Source organism: Callospermophilus lateralis, chromosome 17, assembly GCF_048772815.1.
Source record: "Callospermophilus lateralis isolate mCalLat2 chromosome 17, mCalLat2.hap1, whole genome shotgun sequence".
In the NCBI taxonomy this organism is placed as follows: Eukaryota; Metazoa; Chordata; class Mammalia; order Rodentia; family Sciuridae; genus Callospermophilus; species Callospermophilus lateralis.
Genome location: NC_135321.1, coordinates 7,217,538 through 7,244,352, shown reverse-complemented (window position 1 = coordinate 7,244,352; position 26,815 = coordinate 7,217,538). Strand labels below are relative to the sequence as shown.

The window sequence follows — 26,815 nt, the reverse complement described above, 5'->3', positions numbered from 1 at the left end:
CTGACAGATTTGACCAATAAGAAAACAATGATCCATTTTAAGATTCAATTTATTACATAAACAGTTTGCAAGTACAGCCAAAGGTGCCACTCCCAGTGTCCCTTGTGCAAGGTAAACCCTGCACAAAGAGGCCAGACAATTGTACCGCAAGTGGCAGAGTGCTCTGTTGCTAAAAAGCCCAAACCATGCTCTGTACCCCACAGCTGTAACCCTGGGGAAGTGCAGCAGAAAGCCCAGACTTCCTGGGGCCTAGGAATAAGAAACAGGTCAGGACAGACTTCTAACAGATGATGATGGGAATGACACTCAACTTCCTGGAAGTTCTCACAATCCCCCATGTTCTCATGTTCCAAAGGATTAAAGGAAATTCTGCCAGATCAGCTGGGGAGAGAGGCCTTGACTATGTGGCCCAAGTGCCAAAATCCAAGATTGCCAGAGCACATTGGCAATGCTGTCCTTCTACAGGTGGTGCACAACCACATCATTGTTGTGCTTATTACATCATATTGAAGATATTTTGAACCAAAGGATGATGAAATCAGAATATATCAGAATCCCTACAATATAATTAAGCACATGCTTAGAAGGTAACTAGAGCTGAAAATATTAGAAAACGAAAAGCTAAATACACTTCTACAATGTTGTACATATAATACCATATAAAATAATATTAAACTCCACCTATAGGCAATAAAATTAATAAATCTTATAAGCATAATGTTGAAAGAAACCACTGACACAAATTTTTTTTTAAATCAAAGATTATTTTATACATAGACACACACTTAAATGGTAAAACTATCAAGAAATGCCAAGAAGTGGAGTATCCAAAAAAAAAAAAATCAAAATACATTCTACAAAAGGAACAAATAGAATTCAACTGAGGAATGATGAATACTTCTGGGATTCCAGCTAAGCTGTACTTTTGGACATGGTGGTAATCATGAGGTGTTCACTATGTGATAATTCAGTGAGCTATGTATTTTCTGCATGTATTGTATTTCACAATTAAAATGGTTTAACAAAGTAAATGAATAAATAAATTACCCTAATGAAAAGATTTAAAGTAAGCCTCAATTTTTCTTGAAAATGAGAGTATTCCTCAGGGTAATCTTCTGTACATATTTTTTATAAAATTAACTAAAATATTTAACCATTATGATGAGTTAAATAAAAATATAATGCATTTGTGCCTGGAACCTAATAAAAGCAATCAGTAAATAGTAAATAGCTGTCATTTGGGGCTGTTATTTTTACTTACCTCCAGAAGACCTGACAAGTACTTCATGCAAATGTCATGTGGCCTTGTGAGAGGAGAATGTGAGCTCCATCCCTGAAATGAGGTGAGGTGAGCCATCCCTCGTAATGTCCGCTCAAGGGAAGGCAGGCCATAGAAATGAGGAGCATCTGTGACTCGTAGGCACTGGAGTAGTTTCAGAGCCAGCTGTGTTTGGAAAACGTAAAGAAGTTCCAAGCATTTCCTATGCATTTAAAGAGGGGGTGGAAATCAACCACAGAGAAAGTTATAGACTTAATGGGCTGTCCTATTGGCTGCAGGGGGTTTCCCACATATTAGAAAGGTATGAACTAGACAAAATGGCAAAAAAACATTTCCTCTCAAAACAAGGCTTTGCAAGAGAAGTTTAGAGAAACTATCAACTAGAGTATGTATGCAAAATATAAGCAGCAATCACATTTAAAATACATAAATGGATACTGGTTCTGTTATCCAAGAGTGACATAAAAAAATTGAAAAAAAATAATTTCACACTATAAATGAGTTTAATTTGAATATATTAAAACTGTATTAAATCCTTCAGTGTCATGAAAAACTTGTTAATTTTTAATTGACTAAAACTTTTTTTGTAGAAAAATAAAAGGAAATGAAAGCTTTCAATGACTTTAACACATAATTAAGCAAGACTGTCAGAAACAGATCAATCAATAGAATATTTTCTATCAAAAAATAAAATTCTTAAAATTAAGTAGTCAAGAATGAATTCAAATATAAATTGATGATTATTAACTATATTATTACCTATTCCATTAGGCATATGATTTTTAAGATCATAATTTTTATATATCTGCTATCCAATTGCTTTTAAAGTATTTTAGAAATACAAAGAACCTATACTAAAGCCTACAAGTTCAATTCCTCACAGATCAACAACAAAGTAACCAAACTGACACTATTATAAATGTTCTGTTTTTTTAAATGTAACATACATCAACATGCAAATAAGCAGACTAATTTTAACTATCAGTACCAAAGTATTTATATCTCCTAATTTTAAAGAAGAAGTAAATCTCTGAAAATCAGAGGAAAAGCAGATTTTGAATAATTGTACCCAAACTTTCAACAATACAAATGATACCTGTCAGTAACTGCCATGAAACTGAGAAGCAAGGTATTGAAAAGTGCAATCAGTTCTTTCTGAAGTTGCTGCCTGATAGCAGTCCGGATGTCATCTATTTCTTCTCGTGCCTGAGTCTCTGTCAGAACCAGCAGGTCTAAGAGTGGGTTTGGGCTCTAAAAAATTAAATTTGTTAAAAATATATTTACTCTCTAAGCTACATGTTTTTCCTATAAAGATTTTTTGTTACTACCTAGGTTCTAGATGAACTAAAAAGTTTTACTATCTAATTAATAGGTAGTTATACTATCTAATTAGTAGGTCTGGGCCTTCAGTGCATCAATAAAGATGTTCTAAATTCAACAGGTGTTTAATATGTCATCTCAACAAAAAGAAAGCATATGTTATAGAAAACTGAGAACAGAAAAAAACACAATGAGAGAAAATCACACATAATCACACCACATTGGTACATACTTTCATCTGTTTCTGTAAGTGGAAATGTAAACAACTTTAATTATATATTTTAAGCAAACATGATACTAAGTGAAAAACACTATTAAAATAATATTTTCTACTTAATGGTATGATCCACATTTCTTCAAAAACTTTATTTTAATATCTGATTACCTTTTACCTATAAAGATTTACAACCCTAACTACTAGATAATAATTTTCTACTTTTCTAACACAAAATTCCATAACTAATATTTGTAATAGACTAAATGTTTACTAAATGTTTATTTTGTGCCTGGCACCTAATAAAAGCAATCAATAAATAGTGAATAGCTTGCTAACCTACTGAGGGAGTAGAAAACTGTGCGTTAACCAGAAGCATTAAGAGATACACAGAATATGTACTAATCACCTTAAAGTGACTGGCACTAGGCTAAGAAAACAAGATTTCAGTTAACTTTCTAATTAAACTTCAAGATTTGCACCTTCATTTCTTTCTTAAGAAAGGGCCAAAAGACAGAAGGAAAGCCATACTGAGAGCAGAGGAAGCTCATCCTCCAAAGGCAGTTAGCATTCCATCCTGAGCATCAGGAGGTATCTCCAGTGACTATGACAGCACACAATAATAAAGAAAATACAAATGCAATCACTGCTGTTATGAAATCTGACTTTATATAAAAGAACTTAATGTAAAAAAAAAAAAAAAAAACTGCATTCCCTTCAGGGAGAAGAAACTTAAAACCAAAAATTGTTTATATTATATATATGATCAATAAAGCATAACAACTATATTTAATATAATTGAGAGCTTTTGCAAAGGATGGGGAAGGATATTTGTTTTTAACTTGTTTTACTGTTTTTACATATAAGCAGTATTTTTTTGTTGAGGGCCACAGCCGAGTCAGGATGACACATGGCATTTTTGCCAAAAGTAGTGGTTGAGAGGTGACGCCAGCAAGCCATTGAGATGATAATGGTTATGTTAAGCTGTGTTTTCAATTGTAATATTAGACACCTGCTGTCCACCTCAGCCTGCTACTTTGGAGTTCTCTCGGGGATTCCCGGAGAGTTCCCATTGGTTGGGGAAGTGCCGGAGGAGGGATTTCCGGTTGGTGGTTCCTGGAGGAGCCGCGTGGCGTTCGGGAGAGTTCCCGGGGAGCATGTGTGGAGTGTGCTGGTGGAGTTCAGAAATAAAGTTTGTTCCTGCTTCAGTGGCTCGTGATTTGTGCCCAGCCAGACTGCGGCATTTTTTCCCAACTTTTATCTTGAGGAAGAAATGCCTTTGAAAAATTACATAAAACATAACCACAAAATCTGTTTGACATGAAAAAGAGAATCAAAATACACATTTAGTCTATCACAAATATTAATGTATTTTCTATGGTTATCTTATTCCAAAAACCAAAGACTGACTCACAATCACTCACAATCAACCCTTGGACTCCTATAAGTAATGACAAAATAAACAAATTATTTGAACTAAGATTCAAACCTCATCTTGGGAAGATTATTAATTCTATATACTGATAAAAATTAAGTAGAAGCTACTGATTACTATACTTACACAGTAGGCATGTATCTAAGATTAACAACTTTCTGCATATAATCTGCTAAGAGTTCTCCCCTTTTTTCATCTTCAATTTCCATGTTATTAAGATTCAGTGAACCTCAACAACATCATTTTAAAATTGGGATTAGTTACCATTCCTCAAGTACAAGGAGCAGAACAGACGTCTCTACTGCTGCCTATTGATCTCAAGTGTTTAATCATACCAGGTGTTTTTGTCTTTAGACATTAGTATTCAATCCTGATTTTAAATTAACCACTTAAGCCATCATTTTGTCACTGCTGACCTCCAAAAGGAAACAATTTCTGTAATGACAGCTCATTTCTTTATTCACACTCTGTTACCACTCATCATATCCAAGTTTACATCCATCAGCAACCTATGCCAAAAGGATCTGCATGCAATTCCCTCAAGGAACTCTGCACACGAGTTTGTCACATGAGAGTCAGCCAAGAAAGATGTATATTACATATTCCTGAACAGCCTCAACAAAAAAAGAAAAATAATATACCACTTTTATGAATTTCCATCAAAAAACTCATTCAGGTAGGAATGATATTCAATTCACCACTTCTAGCTTTTTTTTTTTTTATGTTAACAAAATACCATTAAGTTAAGATATAGAATAGTGGGGCAATAACTTCCTAAGGTGTCCAAGAATTACAGCATGTTTGTAATAAATAAATATTGTGATAAAACACATAAATAAAATTTTCACAAGAGTTCCTAAATCTTCCCTCAGGAAGGTAGTTGATTTTTCTTTTTGCTTTCTATTAACATTTTTTTTGAAAGATAGGGCATTCATATCTGTGTACTTTTGTTAGTTTTTGCAATCATAGCTTTTTATATATCATTTCACATATCTGTACATTCAAAACAATTTCTTTGAATATTCTATTTTATTGACTTTCTTACATAATATTTTCTTTATTTATTGTATCGATTTCACACAAAAAAAACTTTAAAAGGAACTTAATTTTTTATTTTCAAGTTTTCTTTATCCTAACCCATCTGCAATTACACAACACTTTCTAATTTAATCTTGGTCAAGATATTTAGAAAGTAAACACTCCTGTTTGTAGATGGTTATTTAAGTCTGTTTGGCTCACCCTTAAAAATATTATTATTATTTATACCATTACTAATAATAAATGACAAGAAAAAAATAGAAATTTTCTAAAGAAAGGCTAGACACCATATAAAGCCATGTAAACAAATTTAATTGTACCAAAAATTCTTTTTTACAATCAACTGGTATCTTGCAAGAATTTCATTTTACTTTAATAACTACAAAAAAATCCATACCATAAAATTCAAATCATTTAAATGTTTGGTTTTAAAAGTATTAGCAAATTTAACAAGACTGAAACCATAGCAAATATCTTTTCCATCACAATGGCATAAAACTACAAGTCAATACAAAGAGAAACTTAGGGAAATTCTCAAATTACATGGAAATTAAGCAACGTGCTCTAAACATCCAGTGTGTCAATAAAAAAAAAAAAGAAAGAAAGAAAAAGAAATAATTTAAAATATCAAGAGACAAGAAAAATGGATCCGAAATAACCCAAAACTTATGGGATATACAAACGCAAATCTAAGAGGTATGTTTACATCAATAAACACCTTTACATGAAAAAGAACATCTCAAATAAACATCTTTATGTTATACCTGGAGAAACAAAAAAAAAATAAGAACAAAGCTCCCAATTTTAAAAAGGTAGACCTGCTACTCTGAAAAGTCACGTTTGCATGGTTCCTGCAGCTCCTGGGTTCAGCTCCTGCTAGGAACACCTTCCCAGCTCTGGCGGCTCTATGGTCACAGACCCCACACTCTTCAACCCGCCATGTCACAACATGCATGGGCCCACCAAGCACAGGCCGCGTGGACACCAGCTCCCAGACCACCACCAAGCACTTAGCAGAGGAAGAGGAAGTTGTGGAGGAGGCAGAGAATGGAAGAGCCATCTGCTAGTGGTAATGCTAATGAGGAAAATGGGGAGCAGGAGGCTGTGGATGAGCTGGAGGGAGAGGACGAGGATGGTGATGGCGAGAAGGCTGAGGCAGCTACAGCAAATGGGCAGCTGCAGATGACAGGGATGGTGACGCTGACACAAAGAACCAGAAGATGGATAGGATGACTAGATGGCAAAAAAGGAAAAGTTAAACTACAAATAAGAGGCTACTCTGACCTATTCGCTCTCCACTTCCCATCTCCGAATCTAAATGTGGTCACCTTCTGCAGAGAGGACACAGTCAGTGCCATCCTAGGATGACACATAGTCTCCACCCGACCAAAATCAATGTGAATTTGCAACAGGAAAGCAAAGAAAGAACCAAAACTTCCAAGGCCTAGCTTTTTTTTTTTTTTTTTAATTAAAAGTACTTTTAAGAGGGTGATGTTGGTATTTTTTATTTACATTTTAAATTTTTGTACATATCGTCAGGGGTCAGCCATTTTTAATGATCTCGGGTAACCAACCAGCCTTTGGAGTATCCTCTGTCCCACTTTGACTTTACTTGTGGTGTGGCCATGTTCATTATAAGCTCAAAGAAGGGAAATAACTAAAAAAAGCAAAAGCAACAACAACAAAATAACCTTATTCTGAGCATTCCAGTAACTTTTTTGGCATTAAGTACTTTAGCTGTATTATAAGTAGTTGTTTTGTATGAGACAGTTAAAAAGGCCAAAGATAAAAAAGGTTTCTTTTTTCTTCCTTTCTTTCCATCTATGAAGTTGCTGTTTATTTTTTTTGGCCTGCTTGATGTATGTGTGAAACAATGTTATCTAACAATAAACCGGAATTTTATTTTACTGAGATGTTCTAACGAGAAAAAAAATAACAATAACTTTAAAAAATAAAATAAATAAAAAACAAAAAGGTAGAAAATAATGACAGTAAAAGAAAAAAATGAAATAGACTAGAAAAACAATAGAAAAGATCAACAGAACTAAGTTTCTTGAAAAGATAACCTAGATGAAGACAGAACATTCAAATAAAATGAGAAATGAAAGAGCAGACACTACAACTGACAAAATAGAAATAGAAATGTATAACCAAAAAATTGGATGACCTAGAAGAAATGGATAGACACAATCTACCAAGAGTGAATCATGAATAAATAGAAAAATCTAAAAACAGACTCAAACTACATAGGGGATGAAATCCATAATAAAAAGTCTCTCATCAAAGAAAAGCCCAAGACTTGGCTTCATTGCAAAATTCTACTAAACCTATAAAGAAAGAACACCAAGCCTTTTCAAGTTCTTCCAGAAAATAAAGAAAAAAGAAGAGGGAATACTTCCAAACTCATTTTATGAGGCCAAAATTACCCTGATACCAAAGCAAGAAAAAGACAAAAAAAGAAAATTACAGGTCAATATTCTTGAGGAATACAGATATAAAAATATAAAAATCCTCAACAAAATATTAACTGATATTAATTTGTTGAACAAATTCAACAGCACATTAAAAGGATGATCCATCATGATCAAGTGGAAATCATCCCAAGGATGTAAGGATGATTCAACATACACAAATATGAAAATGCAATAAAGCACCATTAACAGAATAAAAGACAAAGTCATATGACCATCACAATAGATGCAGAAAAAGCATGACAAAATTCCACTCCCTTTTATTAAAAAAATATTGACCTAAATTAGTTAAAGGATGCTGTATCTCAACACAATCAAGGCCACATACAACAAACCCACAAGTATCATCATCCTCAACAATGAAAACATGAAAGTTTTTCCTCTAATATCAGGAATAAGATAGAAAGTCCACCTCTTACCATTTTTATTCAACACAGAACTGGAAGTCCCAGCAAGAGCATTTAGGCAAGAGAATGAAATGAAAGGCATCCAAACTGAAAAGGAAGGAGCCTAATCATCTTTGTTTACAAAGAATTTCATCCCATATATAGAAAACACTGAGGCCTCCACCAAAGACTTTGGAACTAATAAATTCAGTAAATTTGTAGAATAAAAAAATCAACATACAAAAATAAGTAGTGTCTCTATGTGGTAATAAACAAAGAAATCAAGATAAAAATCCCATTTATAAAAAAACTACAAAAAATAATAAAATGCTTGGGAATTAATATTGTTAAAATACTTATACTATCCAAAGTAGTCTACAGATTCAATACAACTCTATCAAAATTCTGAAGATATTTTTGATCAAAATAGAAAAAAATGATCCTAAAATTCACAAAATCCACAAAAGATGCTCAAAGGGGCAATCTACAACATCACATGATCTAAATTCAAAATACACTACAAAGCTACAGTAATCAAAATAGCACACTACTAGTACAAAATCAGATATACTAACCAATGAAAAAGAATAAACAGCCCTAAAATAAATCTACATATTTGCATTTAATTGATTTTTGACAAAGGTGTCATCAACACACAATGGACAAAGGACAGTCTCTTTAATAAGTGAATATCCATGTACAGAAGAATAAAATTGCACCTTTATTTTACATGGTACACATGAATTAACTCAAATGGATTAAAATCTTAAACATAACACCTGAAAACTATAAAACTACTAAAAAAAACTTCTATTGATTTTAGTCAGGCAATAGCTTTTTAGAATATAACCTCAAAAGTACAAGCAACAAAAACAAACATGGAAAAACGGGATTACATCAAAATAAAAAGGTCTGGTGCAACAAAAGACATAACAAACAGAGTGAAATGTCAATCTATGGAATGGAATAAAGAATTTGCAAACCTCATAACTGACGAGAAGTTAATATCCAAAACATATAAGGAATTAAAACAATTCATCAGCAGGAAAATAAGCAACCTGATTAAAAAATGGAAAAAGAGCCCTGGCTTTTTTTCAAAAGAACAGACATAGGTGGGAGTGACAGGTACAATAAAGAAAAATATAGCAGAAAAGTCAGGGAGACAGGCATGGAGGGTGCTACATTAGATGCCATCATCAGAGAAGACTTATCTGATCAACATGTGAATAGAACACTGAATTAAGTTTGGATGTTAACCCTGCAGACATCAAAAGAGAAAAGAAAATCCAAGAGTGCTCAGGCAGTGTGTGTGAGTGCCTGAAAAAATGGTGGCTGGAACAGAATGTGTGAAGTGAGGTGGCAGAAGGTCAGGAAGATGCTCAGAATCAAGCCTAAACCTTGGGCCACAGTTAGTATTTTAGAGCTTTATCTGAGTGAGAGAGGAAGCACATGGAGAATTTGAATAGAGGAGTGATATGATGTGACTCGCCATCTTGGAAAGCATAGGTAGAACACGTGGAAGCCTGAAGGCCCAGTTTACCCAGGGGTGGGTGGCAGGTCAGAGCCTGGCATGGTCAGCAATGAGAAGTGCTCAGATCTGATACACACACCAGTAGGACTATGACTAAATGTGAAATTAAGGTCATGGAATATAATGTAACTATTATAAGATATGGAAAGCAAAATCAACACAATGAAACAAGGATATGAAAGCAGTAGATTCGATGGAAGCAAGATAATGAAGTCCAAAGACCAAAAGCATGGTCAGAAGATAAGTGACAAGTAAGGAAAAAAGTTCCTGGAATTCACTTATTAAAGCATTAATCTCGTTAATTTATGATAAGAGGAGAAAGAAACAATGCAATTATAGGGCAGAACCCTCAAGGACATAACAAAAGACATTTCACAGAAAAGGAAACACACAAGTCCCAAATATGAAAAAAGTTTTCACCTTACTCTAAACAATTTATCTCTTTACCAAACTACAGAAATCAAAACACACACACACACACACACACACACACACACACACACACGCACATCTCCAATGACACAGAATTATAATTTCAGTTTCGTCTATAAGTATATTTGATGCGTAAACTTGAACATATTCAGTAATATCCATTTTATTATATTTGAACAAGTTATAAAATTAAGGTTATTTTTCCTGCATATCTTCCTTAATGTCCTATGTTTATTACTAAGGTAACAGATGTTTATTGGGAGTCTACTATGTGTTAGGCACTACGGCAGATGCTGGTATGCAATTATGAACAAAACAGCCCCCAGTTCCACCAGTCTACAATAAGGGAAATGATAATAAACATTTAATAAGCTGTTTACACACACAATCATTAAGGGTTAGCATTTCTGACTTTCAATATGTAAACTTAATATTTTTACAGAGAATCATCTTTTTAAGCAAAGCAAAGATATTAATATATAATGGAGCCTATTTGTCTTATAAGATCTGTAACTTTCTAAATCAGTTTAGGCCTTATTTTCTAATTCTTTGTATTGTTTTCTTGATTATTTTTGCAAAGGGTTATTTTTGGTAAGTTAATTAGATAGATAAGGTATTTTCAAATAGATGCATAGATGGACAGAGAGGGACCAACAACAGACAGTGAGTGAGCTAAATGGGTTCTGACTAAGTCTCTTGTAACAGAGCAAAACCCTGAGAGAAATGGGGGCTGGAAGGGCAGATACTTCAGTGACATTAGATTAAAGCCTGAGCAGTTTATTCATTCTTTCCAGCTTCACAATAACTATATCCCTCCTGCTTTCCTTCTAGCTTTGCTATTTATCTCTCCACATACCTATTTAAATCCCACCCTCACCCTGCAATCCCACTTAAAAATACAGTTTCAGCAGAAAGCTCACATATAGAACAAATTTCACTAAAACACGAAGACTGAAGGTCCCAGATGCTCTACAGAATTAAATCTAGTAAACCCGGTCATATCAGGAAGGCCATGTTGCTACACGTCATTTGTTCCAAGATGAGAACTACTTTACTAAGCAAAGGCCATGTAAAGATTATCCTTTTCTATAAAAACATCACTTCTCAAACTCAATATCCAAATTCTTTCACAATACTTACATGTCTGAGAAGTAATTCTAGAATCCAGTTTAGAAATTCTACTGACGGATTTTTTCTTTGTTCCTTCATTAACTTATTTAAAAAATGTATGATATCTATTAGCAGTTTCTCATCTTCAATACAAGCAGGAAGCACTTGTAGAAACCTATAATAACAAACACAGTAATAATAGTTTTAGCTCTTTAAAATACGCATGCTGCCACTGTTCATAAGACACATGCGCACCCAACACACTTCACATGAGCAGGCTATCTTATGAGACACTAACCTAGATTATGAAAATGCAAAAGGAAGGACTCAGGGCAACTCCTTCAATAATGCAGCTGGTAGTAGAGAAAACACGTGCCCAAGAAACTGAAAAAACTGGAAGAAAGAATTAGCTCAAAAGAAAATACTAAATTAGAAAAGGAACCAAAAAGAATGCCACAGAGAAAAACACTTCCTCTAACTGTGCTGCAAATGTTGCTTTTTAATTCTGGAAGTGTCATGTTTCACAGATGAGAAGAATTAGTGTTTCAGACTTAATTTTCAATAATTAGGAAGAACAGAGTAGTAAAGTGAGGAGCTAAAAGTCTTGTAAAGATGTCCTTAAGGATACATACCAATTTCCTGAGATTCTTTAAAAAAAAAAAAATCTGCTACAAGAGAGTCAACAAAAAAATTGGATTTGTTCTAAAGATAATTGAGAATAACAAGATTCAATTTTATCTGTAATGTTTTACTTTTAAAAAAATCTAATGTAACTACATCAAAACATTAATAAAGGTAATGATAATACTAATTACAATATCCAGCACTTACTGCACACTGACCTTGCACCAGACTCTGTTAGAACTTCACAGTAATCTATCAATCTTCATTAAATTCACAGCTCCATTTTAAAAATGAGAAAACTCAGACAAAGATATGGTTATGTAGTTTTTCCATGGTCACAGAACAACCAAGTAGTAGAACATAAATGCTAATATAAACACTCCAACACTCACATTAGGCTATATTTGTTAGTAATAGGGTGTTTGTAATATTTTTTAAATATTTATATTTTAGTTGTAGGTGAACACAATATTTTTATTACTTTTTTTCTTTCTTTTTTGTTCTTTTTTTCTTTATTTTCTTTTTCTTTTTTTTTTTTTTTTATGTGGTGCCAAGGATCAAACCCAGTGCCTCACATGAGCTAGGCCAGTGCTCTACTACTGAGCCACAAACCCCAGCCCAGGGGTTTGTCATATTTTCCTTTCATTTTTTTATTTAAAATCTCACCTCCCCAATATGACATTCAGCTCAAAAGATGTGTCAGATTATAAAAACTGAGATGAAATATTTCAAAAAGATAGAGCAAAAGAAAGGATCTAACAAGATAAAATGTAATAATCATAAAAATTTTTAAAAAGGTCTTCTGTGAACCAATCCACAAAACTACAACTATCTTATATTTGATAAAGGGGCTAAAAGCATGCAATGGAAGAAGGATAGCATCTTCAACAAATGGTGTTGGGAAAACTGGAAATCCATATGCAACAAAATGAAACTGAATCCCTTTCTCTCGCCATGCACAAAAGTTAACTCAAAGTGGATCAAGGAACTTGATATCAAATCAGAGACACGGCGTCTGATAGAAGAAAAAGTTGGCTATGATCTACATACTGTGGGGTCGGGCTCCAAATTCCTCAGTAGGACACCCATAGCACAAGTGTTAATAACTAGAATCAACAAATGGGACTTACTCAAACTAAAAAGTTTTTTCTCAGCAAAAGAAACAAGAAGAGAGGTAAATAGGGAGCCTACGTCCTGGGAACAAATCTTTACTCCTCACACTTCAGACAGAGCCCTAATATCCAGAATATACAAAGAACTAAAAAAATTAGACAATAAGATAACAAATAACCCAATCAACAAATGGGCCAAGGACCTGAACAGAAATTTCTCAGAGGAGGACATACAATCAATCAACAAGTATATGAAAAAATGCTCACCATCTCTAGCAGTCAGAGAAATGCAAATCAAAACCACCCTAAGATACCATCTCACTCCAGTAAGATTGGCAGCCATTATGAAGTCAAACAACAACAAGTGCTGGCGAGGATGTGGGGAAAAGGGTACTCTTGTACATTGCTGGTGGGACTGCAAATTGGTGCGGCCAATTTGGAAAGCAGTATGGAGATTTCTTGGAAAGCTCGGAATGGAACCACCATTTGATCCAGCTATTCCCCTACTCGGTCTATTCCCTAAAGACCTAAAAAGAGCACACTATAGGGACACTGCTACATCCATGTTCATAGCAGCACAATTCACAATAGCAAGACTGTGGAACCAACCTAGATGCCCTTCAATAGACGAATGGATAAAAAAAATGTGGCATTTATACACAATGGAGTATTACTCTGCATTAAGAAATGACAAAATCATAGAATTTGGAGGGAAATGGATGGCATTAGAGCAGATTATGCTAAGTGAAGCTAGCCAATCCCTTAAAAACAAATGCCAAATGTCTTCTTTGATATAAGGAGAGTAACTAAGAACAGAGTAGGGACGAAGAGCATGAGAAGAAGATTAACATTAAACAGGGATGAGAGGTGGGAGGGAAAGGGAGAGAGAAGGGAAATTGCATGGAAATGGAAGGAGACCCTCAGGGGTATACAAAATTACATACAAGAGGAAGTGAGGGGAAAGGAGGAAAAATATAAGGGGGAGAAATGAATTACAGTAGAGGGGGTAGAGAGAGAAGAGGGGAGGGGATGGGGGAGGTGGGATAGTAGAGGATAGGAAAGGCAGCAGAATACAACAGACACCAGAATGGCAATATGTAAATCAATGGTTCTGCAACTGATGTGATTCTGCAATCTGTATATGGGGTAAAAATGGGAGTTCATATCCCACTTGAATCAAAGTGTGAAATATGATATATCAAGAACTATGTAATGTTTTGAACAACCTACAATAAAAATTAAGTTAAAAAAAAAAAAAGGTCTTCTGTGACATCCATAGTAATCTTACATACACTATCACCTCTGCAGCCTCATTTTATGCCAGCTCCCACATACCTCAACCTCTTGTCTACCTGCCTTCAGTTCCTGGCTTGAGGCCTTATGACCTTGTCTGGCACCTCTGTTGCTTCCATCCCACTTGTATGTTGAGGCCTAGCTTAAACCCTGGCCCCTAAACTGCTCCATCCCTTAGAAGAGAGGTCGTGTTTAGCTATCTTCTTGGCAAGTTCCAGTACAGCAGGGACTGTACCAATTTCTTAACCAACTTCCCTCACTGCTCAATTTCCTACAAGGGTCTGGCAACTGATGGGTCATCAATAAATACTTCTGAATGGCGGAAATAACTAAGAAAAAGAAGCAATAACCCTTTCTTCCCCTCCACTCCATCCCACACCACAAACTTCCAAAAGACATCATGTCTGGATACAGAAAGATTTCTAAAACAGTATGAACAAGCCAAAAGTCTGCAAGTACTGAAAGAATTTAGAATCTGAGGAATAACAAAGAAGAAATTGTAGTTATGAATAGGAATAATTGGAGTTATCACATGTGAATATAGATAGCATTTATTCCATGTGAGTATAATGAACAAATTAATGGGCAGAAATTACTAGGTAGCAGTTCAAAAGTAGGAAGAACATGGTAATAATTAGAGTTCAAAAAAAATGACCATCCTTCAAAGGAGGTATTCATGCCAAGAATTCATAGCCACTAGACAGGAATATATGGAAGGGAATTCTTCAAGTACATGGCTAGACTAAAGGGACTCTGAGAGCTCTCAGACTCATCTAACCTACATTTTTAGGAGCCAACTGTATACTATGCCTTGAGCCATATGGGAGGATAGAGGAATGTAATAATACCAGGTACCTACCTAAGCAGAGAAGACAAATACTCAAACAATTTTAACAATTATAGAAGAAATGCAGGCCAGCCACAAGATAATTACTATGGTAATTATAATTCCACGACAATTGCACATTGCAAAGGAAAAGAATCTTGACTTGAAGCTCAAAGATGAGTAGATGTTCATGAGACAGCCATGGAGTTAACTGCACAAAGGCAAGAAGTCATAAAACAGTAGTATATGCCCTAGAACTTCACATGCTTTCATAAAACTTGGATATATGTAGTTCATAAAATAATGTCAGAGTTGAGAAATGCAGCTGAAAAGGTAGGCAAATGCCAGATGAAAAAGGACCTTCTAAGTCATGCTAGTGGGTTTGAACTCCATATAGCATGCCGTGGAGTAGAGGCCAGAGGTAACGTGTTTTCTAGAAGGATCATTCGGAAAACAACACAATGAGTGAAATAGGGATAAGACTCCCTGTTTCACAGAAATTGGTAAAAGCTTCAGCTAAAACAGTAGCAAAAGAACTTTTAATAGGAAAGAGGTAGAGACATTAAACATGCAAAATTAACAGAAACCCTTGAACGAGGATAAATTTCTAACTATAAATTCTAGTAAGCTGAGTCTATCATCTATTTCTTAATTTTGCCTTCAAAATATAAGACTTCTTTACATCTGTTGCTTAAATGACCTTAGAGGACAATTTCAAAAATATCTGGGCAAAGTCAGAATTTTTCTAATATGTATTTACTCCTGTAAGGACTCCTTTTGGGGTACATTCATTTGGATATATACATTTTTGGATATATACGTTATTAAAATTAACTTCAAAGTATATTTACTGAGCCAGGTGTGGTGGGCAAACACCACCCAGCAACTTGGGAGACTGAGGAAGGAGGATCATGAGTTCAAAGCCAGCCTCGGCAATTTAATGGGGCCCTAAGCAATTTAGTGAGACCCTGTCTCAAAATAAAATAAAAAGCGCAAGGGATGTGGCTCAGTGGTTGAGCATGCCTGGGTTCAATCCCTGGTACCAAAATAAATAAATAAATACACACACACACACACACACACACACACACACACACCACTTATACAAACAAGCACAACCATGCTCCTGTACATTATTTTGTCTAGAAAGCTATTTTGAAATCATTATATATAGTAGAAAAAAATGTAATTTAAGCTTGTAAAAAAATGATCTCAGTAATTTATACAGTCGTATCTTACAGGAAATTTTCTCTCCACACATTTTTTTCCTCTACAGTGTTGGTTCATCTTAGCTAACTGGTTAAAAAAGTGATGTTCCTTCAGCTGAATAAATGCAAAACTAGATGAGTTCCCAAAGTTCCTTCTATACACATATTTCTGTAAGTAAAATTTTTCTAATATTTCATAAAAAGGTAAAAATCTGTGATATATATTTTTGTTACATTTCTTACTAAAACACTGCAGCAGAAATCCATGAGTTTGTTTTATAAATTAGGCAGCAGTGTCAATATTACAGTGAATAAACATGAACCTATAAGCAAAATGAAAAAGAAAAAATATAATTGTCCCTCAGCATCCATGAGGGATTTATTCCAGAACTCCCTGCAGATATCAAAATCTTCAGACACTCCAACCTTTGTATAAAGTGGCACAGAATTTGCATAAACCCTAGGAACATTCTCCAGTATACATTAAATTACCTCTTGATTAATTTTAATACCAAATATGAATTAAACACTATTTATACAGTTTTATTACACTGTATTAGAAAATAATAAGAAAAAAAGTCTGATTTTGTTCAGTACAAACACTTTTTTTAGAATTTTCAATCTGCTATTGGTTGACTCCCTGAGTATAGACCTGTATATACAGAGGGCCGATTGTACATAACACAGACACACTCTGTAACATAAACACACTCTGTACTCTCCTCTTAGGTTAGACCTGGGAAAATCTAATGTGATGCTCACATAGAGTTATTGCTACTGACCAATCTGAACTGCCTAGGGGCTTCCATTGATCCCCACTTTGAGAGTTTTGCTTCAAATAGTTGTATACTAATTTTACAATTTGAATTCACAAAGAAAAAAAATTTAGGGTCACTGATTTAAAAAATATCATTGGCTTTTACCATAAATTTTTTCTTTTGACAAACAGGAACATATCAAATATGTTGAACCTGCAGATTTTATGCTTGCCTTGGCCGGCAAGAATGTTAAAAAAAATAGGGCTGATAGATCTTGCACAACTAACCAAAGCGTAAGGCGAAGTAACATGTAATTTTATAGTATTTTCATAAAACAGATATAGTAGATACGAACAACCTCAAGAGCACAGATAAAGAGTAAAATGTTGTAGAAAGTGATGACTTTCCCATATTTAATACCTTTATGTTTTTTTTTAAATTTAGGCTTATATAATTTTTTATTTCATTATTTTTTATTTTTATATGATAGCAGAATGCATTACAATTCTTATTACACCTATAGAGCACAATTTCTCATATCTCTGGTTGTATACACAGTATATTCACACCAATTCGTGTCTTCATACCTGTACTTTGGATAATAATGATCCTCACATTCCACCATCATTTATAACCCCATGCACTTCCCTTCCCCTCCAACTTCTCTGCCTTATCTGGAGTTTGTCTATTCCTCCCATGCTCCCCCTCCCTACCCCACTATGAATCAGCCTCCTTATACCAAAGAAAACATTCAGCATTTGATTGGCTAACTTCACTTAGCATTATCTTCTCTAACCCCATCCACTGACCTGCAAATGCCATGATTTTATTCTCTTTTATTGCTGAGTATATTCCATTGTGTTTATATGCCACATTTTTTAAATCCATTCATCTTGAAGGGCATCTAAGTTGGCTCCACAGTTTACCTATTGTGAATTGTGCTGCTATAAACATTGATGTGGCTGTGTCCCTGTAGTATGCTGTTTTTAAGTCCTTTAGGTAAAGACCAAGGAGAGGGGTAGCTGGGTCAAATGGTGGTTCCATTCCCATTTTTCCAAGGATTCTCCATTCTGCTTTCCATATTGGCTGCACCAATTTGCAGTCCCACCAGCAATGTATGAGTGTACCTTTTCCCCCACATCCTTGCCAACACTTATTGTTATTTGTCTTCATAATAGCTGCCATTCTGACTGGATTGAGATTAAATCTTAAGAGTGATTTTGATTTGCATTTCTCTAATTGCTAGTGATGATGAACATTCTTTTCATATACTTGTTGACTGACTGTATATCATCTTCTGAGAAGTATCTCATTTATTGATTGGGTTACTTGGTTTTTATGTGCTTAGCTTTTTGAGTTCTTTATATTCCCTAGAGATTGATGCTCTATCTGATGTGTGAGGGGTAAAGATAATTTTTAAAAGTAGCTGTGTTTGACAATCAATTTTCAAAGACCCTGAACGAATATTCAGCTATCAGCTCTCTCACAAGGTAGTACTAGGTGGTTCCAGCACATGATAGGAAAAGCCTAATTAGATATTCTAATTATTAAAGCAAAACTAGTAAAGGCATTCACTTTTTGAAAACTCATTTAACCTAACATTTTTGACAACTGCACACTTTATTAAGAAAGTTATACATTTTACACTAAAACCATGTGAAGACTAAAATGGAAAACTGCTAACAGTTGCTACTCATCAGTCTTCTTTGAAATGCAGCCATCTGCTACCAGTCAAATATGCTACATTTCAAACTAGAGTCTTTCCAGTAACTACTACCAAAGCTATACAGAACCAATTTCAGGAAATACAGAATAAGAAGAGAAATGAGATAATTGACTTGAGAACAATACAAAACAAAAACAGCCTTTGGCAGGTGTACCAATCTATTAATCCACTGACATCAAGACTCATTTATAAATATGGACAGGATAAACATTCAGTGTGTTTTACCTGTCTTGTCCTAAGTACTTACTTTTGTGGGATAAGATTTTCTAAGCTAGGAAAATAAATAAAATTGTTATAGGTTTATTAATAATTCCTTATAAAATATATTACCTAAGTTAAAATTTTTCTTTTCTGATATCATTATTTATTATAGGTAATACAAATCCTGGATTTTTTCTTTCTATAAAAAGCATTTTTCTCATGATAGCAACTATAAAATACATTCTCTTTATCTTCAAAGGTTTGGTGAAGAACCCAAATACAATTCAATTCAGGTCTTTGAAACCAGAAACATTAAGCTTACACTGACCTGTTTAGCACAGTGTGCCAAGCCAAAGACTTCAAGGCAACCCCACATGGGCCAATGCCACCCTTTAAAGACAATTTGTCATTCAGGAGATAAAAACTCATCCGAGTGATAGCAGCCCGAACATCCCTGTGGGCTGCGGCCTGAATAATGGAGCAGAAGCAGTCCTGCAGCCCACTGGCTGCGTGGGTTATCTTCAGAATGAGGCTGTCTTTTGTGGATAACTTCAATGTATCTAAAAATCTAGACAAAAGGAAAAAAGACCAACATAAAGCTATTTATATGGAAGCCCACATTTATTTCTATTCTAAACTCTCCTAAAAATCCTGTTTTATCTTCATTTTCTTTGAAATTAAAGGTTGTCTTATAGTCAAAAGAAAATGGGTATGTATCTGTCAACATTAGAGTTTCACATCAGCATCCCAAGTGTTTTTGTTAACTTTTTCTTCCCTACAGAAATATACAATAATTTTATTCATAAGACTGACAAAACATTAATATGTTCAAAAGTAATTTCCACAGTCATATCATTCCCACATATTCTTATTGAGTTTTATTCTACTCCAGAGCACTTTTTTCAATGATTTATGTCTATTAACTAAACAAACTTCATATTTCAACAGCATAGAACACAATGTTTTTTAATTTAAATGTTCATGTGATAGATGTTTTAAATAAACATATATGATTTTTAAAACAAAGTAAAAAAATTACCTTCAATTAGAAACAGAATCAGATGATAATATCAAGTGAAAAAGTAAAATCCAACTATTTAATTATAATTAATTAACTGTTGAATGCTTTTTGCTAAATCTGACAGCTTACTCTTGAGTGTCAGTTCCGGAGTTCATTTGCTTCAGTAGATTATCACTCCCATGATACCATGACAGATTCCAAGCTATTCTCAGCATATCTGATACAGGCTTCAAGGCCAAAAAATCAGATGATAATGGCAGAACTATTGCGTAAGGACTCACAGCATGGTGGCCGATTACATGAACTGGCAGATGATACCTAAAAGAAAATATATAAAACAATTACAAACTTACAAGTTCTTAAATACCACTGAAAAGATGAGTTCAAACGAGATCTAGTTGTATGCTTCACATGCCACAATAATGTGAGGATCCCTCTCCTAACTGCTGCCTTAAGTTTATCATGCTCTATATGATCTTTCAATTATTCTTCACCCCTCCTCTAAACTTCAAAGAATACTTCATTAAACGCTTCCTTGGGGACCGACCACATTTTATGTTACAGTAGAGGTGTTGTAGAGATAACTAATACTCCTTGAAATCAGGTTCCATGACTACAGTGAATTGAACCTAAAAAGGTGTTCAGCTAGAACACAAATGCCTGCCTTCTACCAAATGCTGTTTCTTATCGCTCAGTCATTCAGTTTCAGGGATGGCACCATAATGTCCACTTTACAGATGATCAAAATAAAGCTTCTCAAAAAGGCTAAAGGAACTGCCTATGATTGGAGGTCCCTAAGTGACTGAATTTCAATTTTTCATTAGCCCTTTACAGTTACATCACCAATAAACTCAACGAGAACAAAAAAAAATATATTTAGATATAAGAACAAACTCAACAGCAATTTCTCTTAAATTAAAGTTAGATTAATAGTGTTTAATAGACAGCAATGCTTGGTATATGCCAATGCTAAAGAATACTTCTTCTAATAAAATAGATCCCAAATCCCTGACCACATATTTATGACTGATATTAGGAAAAAAAAAAAAAAACTGGGTAAGATTTCTAAGAGATGCCCAAGTTTCTTTTTCACTTCATGCACCCCAATAAAAGACACTAAGACATAATTCTATATGCCAGACAGGCTGCACAATTTAATAAGTAAAGATATTTTTAGTTGGAACTTTTCATGAAAAGCCACCAAAGTTCCTTAGAGAAATAATACCTGATGCTGGTCTAAAACATGGAAATCAAAGGTGTACCTGGGGAATCTCTTTATTCTAGAAAGCATGGAAGTACTGAAGGATTCGTGAGGCCATGCCAAAAGGACACAGGACTTGCACTAGATAAATGAGGAATGATTTGATCATCAAAAGAAGAATAAAGATAATGGCTAGGGGTTTTTTTCTGTTTTTCTTTTTAATAGAAAGTGAAAAATCCATAGTAATGTTGCAGCAAGGGGATGGAAGGGGAAGAGCTATCTAATACGTGTGTAAGAAACAACAGGATTAGATCACCTTGCACAACCCCTGAGGAAATTATGAATACAGAAAGAATCATCACAGGATGTGAAAGGAATGGTGTAAGACTGTTAGGCTACAGGATATTTACAAATCTGAAAGTGTCATTTTCATAGAAAAAACACATATTTTTTGCTTTTTAGCATCAAGTCATCAACCTGAGCATCACCAGTAATTAAGGAAATAACCATGTAAGTTCACATTGTAGGATAATCTGTACAAAGCTGGCATACACACCTTAAAAGAGTCGACCTAATAAAGAAGACAAAAGGACAGTAGGAAAGACTCTTTTAGAAAAAGTTAATGAAGAAATTTCCACTTCCAGGTATGAATGAAAAGCCTGTACCAATCAAATTAACTTCTAATGAGACCACTAGAAAATAAGTCTTACATTCTCCAAAACTTTATACCATAGAGTATTTTCTGATCACAAAGAAAGTTCAGGCTCACAGAACAAAGAGAGAGCAGCAGTTTAAAACTTTTGGAGGCCAAATAGGGCTAGAAATTTTAAAATGCATGTACAGGATTTGCCAAGAAATAGGGAGTTGGTAAACATCCTAGCCCACCAGTTTAAATTCCTTAAGGATTATGCTCTAGAAAAGAGAGCAAACCACAGAACAGACTAGCCTTTACAAAGAATGAAACCAAACCCTGAATCAGCTCAGTTCAATCTCTGATTAAATCAAACTCATCTGCCTATAATGTAACTACTGACAAGAAAAAATTAAGTCTTCTGTGAAGGGAGAGAAAATATCCGTAGTCTGTAATTTTTCATTTGCTATATGCAATGTTTGATCAAAAATTGTTAGGCTTGCTAGGGACAGAACAAAATGTATTTACAGTTTGAAGATATAATATAAGTTAATTATCTCAGGCATTTGTTACCATAACATGAAGCTAACTAATACAAAATGAATTAAAAAAAAATCTACCATAACGGTCCTGTAGACCACACACAACACAGATATGGGGTTGCAGACAAGTTTTAAAATGATTGTATTAAATGTGTTCAATAAAATCATAGTATGATAGAGAATTTCATCAGAGGACAGAAACAAATAAAAAAATGTAATTGAAAATTTTTTTGTAGTTGTAGATGGACATCATGCCTTTATTTTATTTGTTTATTTTTTTATATGGTGCTAAGAATTGAACCCAGTGCCTCACACATGCTAGGCAAGTGCTCTGCCACAGAGCTACAGCCCCAACCCCAGCTCCTAACTGAAATTTTATAAATGAAATTTAAAACTTGATATGTGAATTTAATGCTAAATCAATCATGCAGAGAAAGGATGGACATAGTGGAACATGCCTGTAATCCCAATAACTCGGGAGAAGCTGATGTAGGAAGATCACAAGTTAAAACCCTCAGCCTCAGCAACTGAGATCCTATCTCAAAATAAAAAAAGAAATTAATTTAAAAAAAGAGGCAGGGTGGGAGGATTAGGAATGAAGCTTAGTGATAAAGCACCCCTATGTTTAACCCCCAGTACTGAAAAAAAAAGAAAAATACTGGAAGATAGGTTATGAGAAGATAATCAGGCTAAAGTGAAAGAAAGAAAAACTAGAAAACACAGAAAAGGATATCATATATAGTTCCTGTTGGAAGGCCAGCAGGCTCTGGCTCTTTAGGTACCTACACAGCAAACTGAAGCCCAGCATAAACAATAAACGGAAACCAAATGCTATGCCAATCAGAAACTGCCAATGAACCAATCACACGTATCTCATCTTACTTCCGTGTCAGCCTATGAAAGCTCACTGCCCACACTGCAAGCCCTCTTCCTAGGTCTGAGTGCTGCCAATTCATGAATCATTCTTTGCTCAATCTTGTTTAAATTTATTTTATCTTATGTTTTTCTTTTACCATAGTGACATGATCTTGAATATATGCCACCTATGTTCCACGAAGAATTAAAAGAATGGGCAAAGCAGCTACTTTCAAAAGATACTAATTAGCAAGACATGATGGTGCACTCCTGTGATCCCAGCCACCCAGCTACCGGCAAGATGAGGCAGGAGGATCACAAATTCAAGCTTTGGGTTACATATCCAGTACTACAAAAGTAAGGAAAAACAAAAATACTAGCTAAAAAATTTTCAAATCACATAAAGAGCAAATTATTTCAGTTCGACAAGTCATATGAATATCAAACAACATAAATATGAAAAGATTATACCTAGACCCATCACAATAAAACAAAGAGAACATCTTTAAAGCAGCCAGAAAAAGAAAAAAAGACAAAGAACAACCCACACATAAATAACTGCTTTAAAAATAAATATGTAAAGTGCTGGAGCCCTAGATGAAGTAATAATTCAGGGTCTCGGAAAACAAATTTCCTTCAAAAAAGCAATAATAAAACTGACATAGAACTTTCAACAAAGAATCAACACCCAAAATTCTATCTAGTAAAAATGTACTTTAAAACTGACAAAAAATGATTTTTCTTTTATTTTTGGAGATAGGGTCTCATTAAATTACTGAGGCCGGCCTCTAAATTGCAATCCTCTTGTCTCAGCCTCACGAGTCTCTGAGATTACAGGCATGAGCCACCACAACCTGTCAAAATGATTTTTAGATTAAAAAAAAAAAAAAAAAAAAAACTTACTGAAATCATTGTTGTTAATATAATGGCACTAAATTAAACCAAAAAATAAGTTCTTCAAAATAGAAGGAAGAAAATCTCAGATGGAGGCAAAGAAACCCAAGAAGGAATGAAGAATAACAGATCAAACATATGAATGAGTAGGTACTGCATATAGCAATTATAATAATGTCTTGGAGAATTTATGTGTAGAATTTCAATATTTGATAATAGGAAAAAAGGGAAATGAGCAATTAATATTATTCTAATGTCTGTGTTTTGGTAGACAGTAAAAATACTAAATTGTATTCAAGGAAGTAAACTATAATCTCTAGATTATAGTTTATAAAATATACATAATAATTCATGTAAAAGAATTTATAGAAATAATATATGTAAAACAATACACAAATGAATGAATAACCACAAGCTAACAGTTGAAAATGGACGAATTTTAAAAATCAATCCAAGAAGGCAGGAGAGAAGACAAAGAAAAAAAGACACAATGACAAACAGAAAACAGCAAGATAACACATTTGTATCCAAAATCATTAGTAATTACAGTAAATGTAAAATGCATTAAAATAAAATAGTCCATTTAAAAGGTAAATATCAGACTAAACAAAAACTATATACTTCTTTTGAAAAAAATAATTAAGGACACAGAATAGTAAAACCACAAGGATGAAATAATATGTCATGTAAACAACTAGCCAAATAAAAGCTGGTGAAGCAATACTATAACAGATAAACTAGATTCTACATGAAGAAGCACTCCAGAGATAAAGAGATATACTTTACCATGATAGAAATAACCCATCAGAAAACATCAAAATATTATATAACTAATTACAGACTCTTAAAATACAGACAGCAAGAATGGACAAATACGAAGTCTTTGCAGAAGATTTTTCATGTACTTCTCTAGTAACTGAAAAAATTTGACATGTGACAGTCTACAAAAAGCAGATTTTATATTAAGAAGCTCTGAACGACACAATTAACAAACTTAACCCACTTGCTATACATTGATCAGTGCACCCACCAACTGGTGCATATACATTATTATTTTCAAGTAAACATGGAGAATTTAATAAACAGACTGTACACTGGGCCATAAAGCAAAATTTGACAAATTCCACAAGTTTAAAATAATAGAAAAAAGATTTTCTGAAGACACGAGAATTAACCTAGATATCAATAAAATAAGCTAGATATCAATAAAATTTTAGTAGAAAATACTAAATGTTATAAATTAAATTTTTACTAACTTTAACCCAAGAGTTGAAAAAAATCACAGTGAACTTAGAAGATATTTTAACTGAATGATAATAAAATATAGTATATCAATCTGTGGAATATATCTAAAGTCATATTTAGGAACACTGGTAGCTTTAATGAAAAGAAGGCTAATAGTAATCAACTTTCTAATAAGTTGGAAAATGAACAGTAAAATAAGTCTATAGAAGAAAAAAATAATAACAAGCAAAGGGTAATATGTCATGACCAACTTGAGACAGCTCTACACATCCACCAGGAGAGAACAGTTTTTTTAAATGACAACAATACTATGAGTAAAGGAATAATAAAAATTCTTTCTCATCTCTATGGATAAATTTTATCTTGAGCTAAGTCTCTTGCTCTTTTCCCCAGGGAAACCAGACAGAATTGGAATGTCAGCAATTTACCAAGCTGCTTTCCCGATGGTAAAAATAACCCTATATCTGGAAGAGGAGATCTGGAGTAAGATATAACTGCAGGAGGGGAAGCCACAGTTTTGAGCAACACTGGGTACTATGGCTCTTGTGAGTGACTCACCTTGTAAGGACCTAGAATCTATACCTGTGGCACACTTAGTATGGAACATATTTTTATATCTGTGATATGGAGATTCTAAGTTAGGGCAGCTCTCAGCACCCACATGTTGAATCTCATTCTAAGAATGACTATTGTAGTCACATGAATTTTTGATTTAGCGAAACCCAATGACTACTGTGACTAGTGATGCAAATACCAAGGATACTGAGGATATGGGCAGCTAGTACTCTTACAATACTTATGGGAATGTAAAACAGCACAACCAATTGTTAGGTTGTATTTACAAATCTAAACATACTCTAACACAACAATAATGTGTTTAAGAATGCTCCTAGTAGTCATTTATTTATAATAGCTCAAAATAGGAAACCAAACAAGTGTTCCACCAATGTCAAAATTGTTGTACAGAATGCTACATAGCAGTGAAAAATGAACCTATCACTGCTTCATGCAATGACACTGATAAATCCATTCTAGTCCAGCAAGAGAAGCCAAACCCAAGAATGCACTTTATAAAGATTAAAAAAAAAAAACAGAAAAATAATCTACAGTAACAGAATTTTATAAGAATTACATTTGGTGTGGTAGAGGGTGGTAGAAGGTAATGAGGAAGCCAGTAGCAGTCTATTATTACTATAGAGAGGGGAGAAAGCCACTAGACCCACGTGTTAACAACTGATAACTCAGGGCCGAAGGGTATGGTATGTAGGTGTGCACTGTATAGTTCTTTCAACTTCTGTGAAAATGTGAATAATAACAAAGCACAATAACTGGTGCCGGAAATGTGTACGTACTGAAACCTCCCAAGCACCAGTGTGAAGGAAATATGAAAGCACTACAAGTTAGATGATTTAGATGCCAAATGGAAACTGGGCCAAATTAGAGTGTTTTCCCTTTATGTAAC

The 26,815-nt window shown here is 34.2% G+C and overlaps 1 protein-coding gene across 1 annotated transcript in view; it reads right to left on the bottom strand.

Moving 5' to 3' along the window:
- Rttn (rotatin) overlaps positions 1 to 26,815 on the bottom strand; it is a 157,393-nt gene that overhangs the window by 74,030 nt on the left and 56,548 nt on the right. The window contains exons 24-28 of the mRNA XM_076837051.2: positions 20,115 to 20,303; positions 19,293 to 19,532; positions 11,247 to 11,391; positions 2,376 to 2,530; positions 1,262 to 1,481 (exon numbers count right to left, since the gene is read on the bottom strand). Of these exons, the coding sequence (XP_076693166.2) occupies positions 1,262 to 1,481; positions 2,376 to 2,530; positions 11,247 to 11,391; positions 19,293 to 19,532; positions 20,115 to 20,303 (949 nt within the window). The remainder of the gene's footprint in view (positions 1 to 1,261; positions 1,482 to 2,375; positions 2,531 to 11,246; positions 11,392 to 19,292; positions 19,533 to 20,114; positions 20,304 to 26,815) is intronic.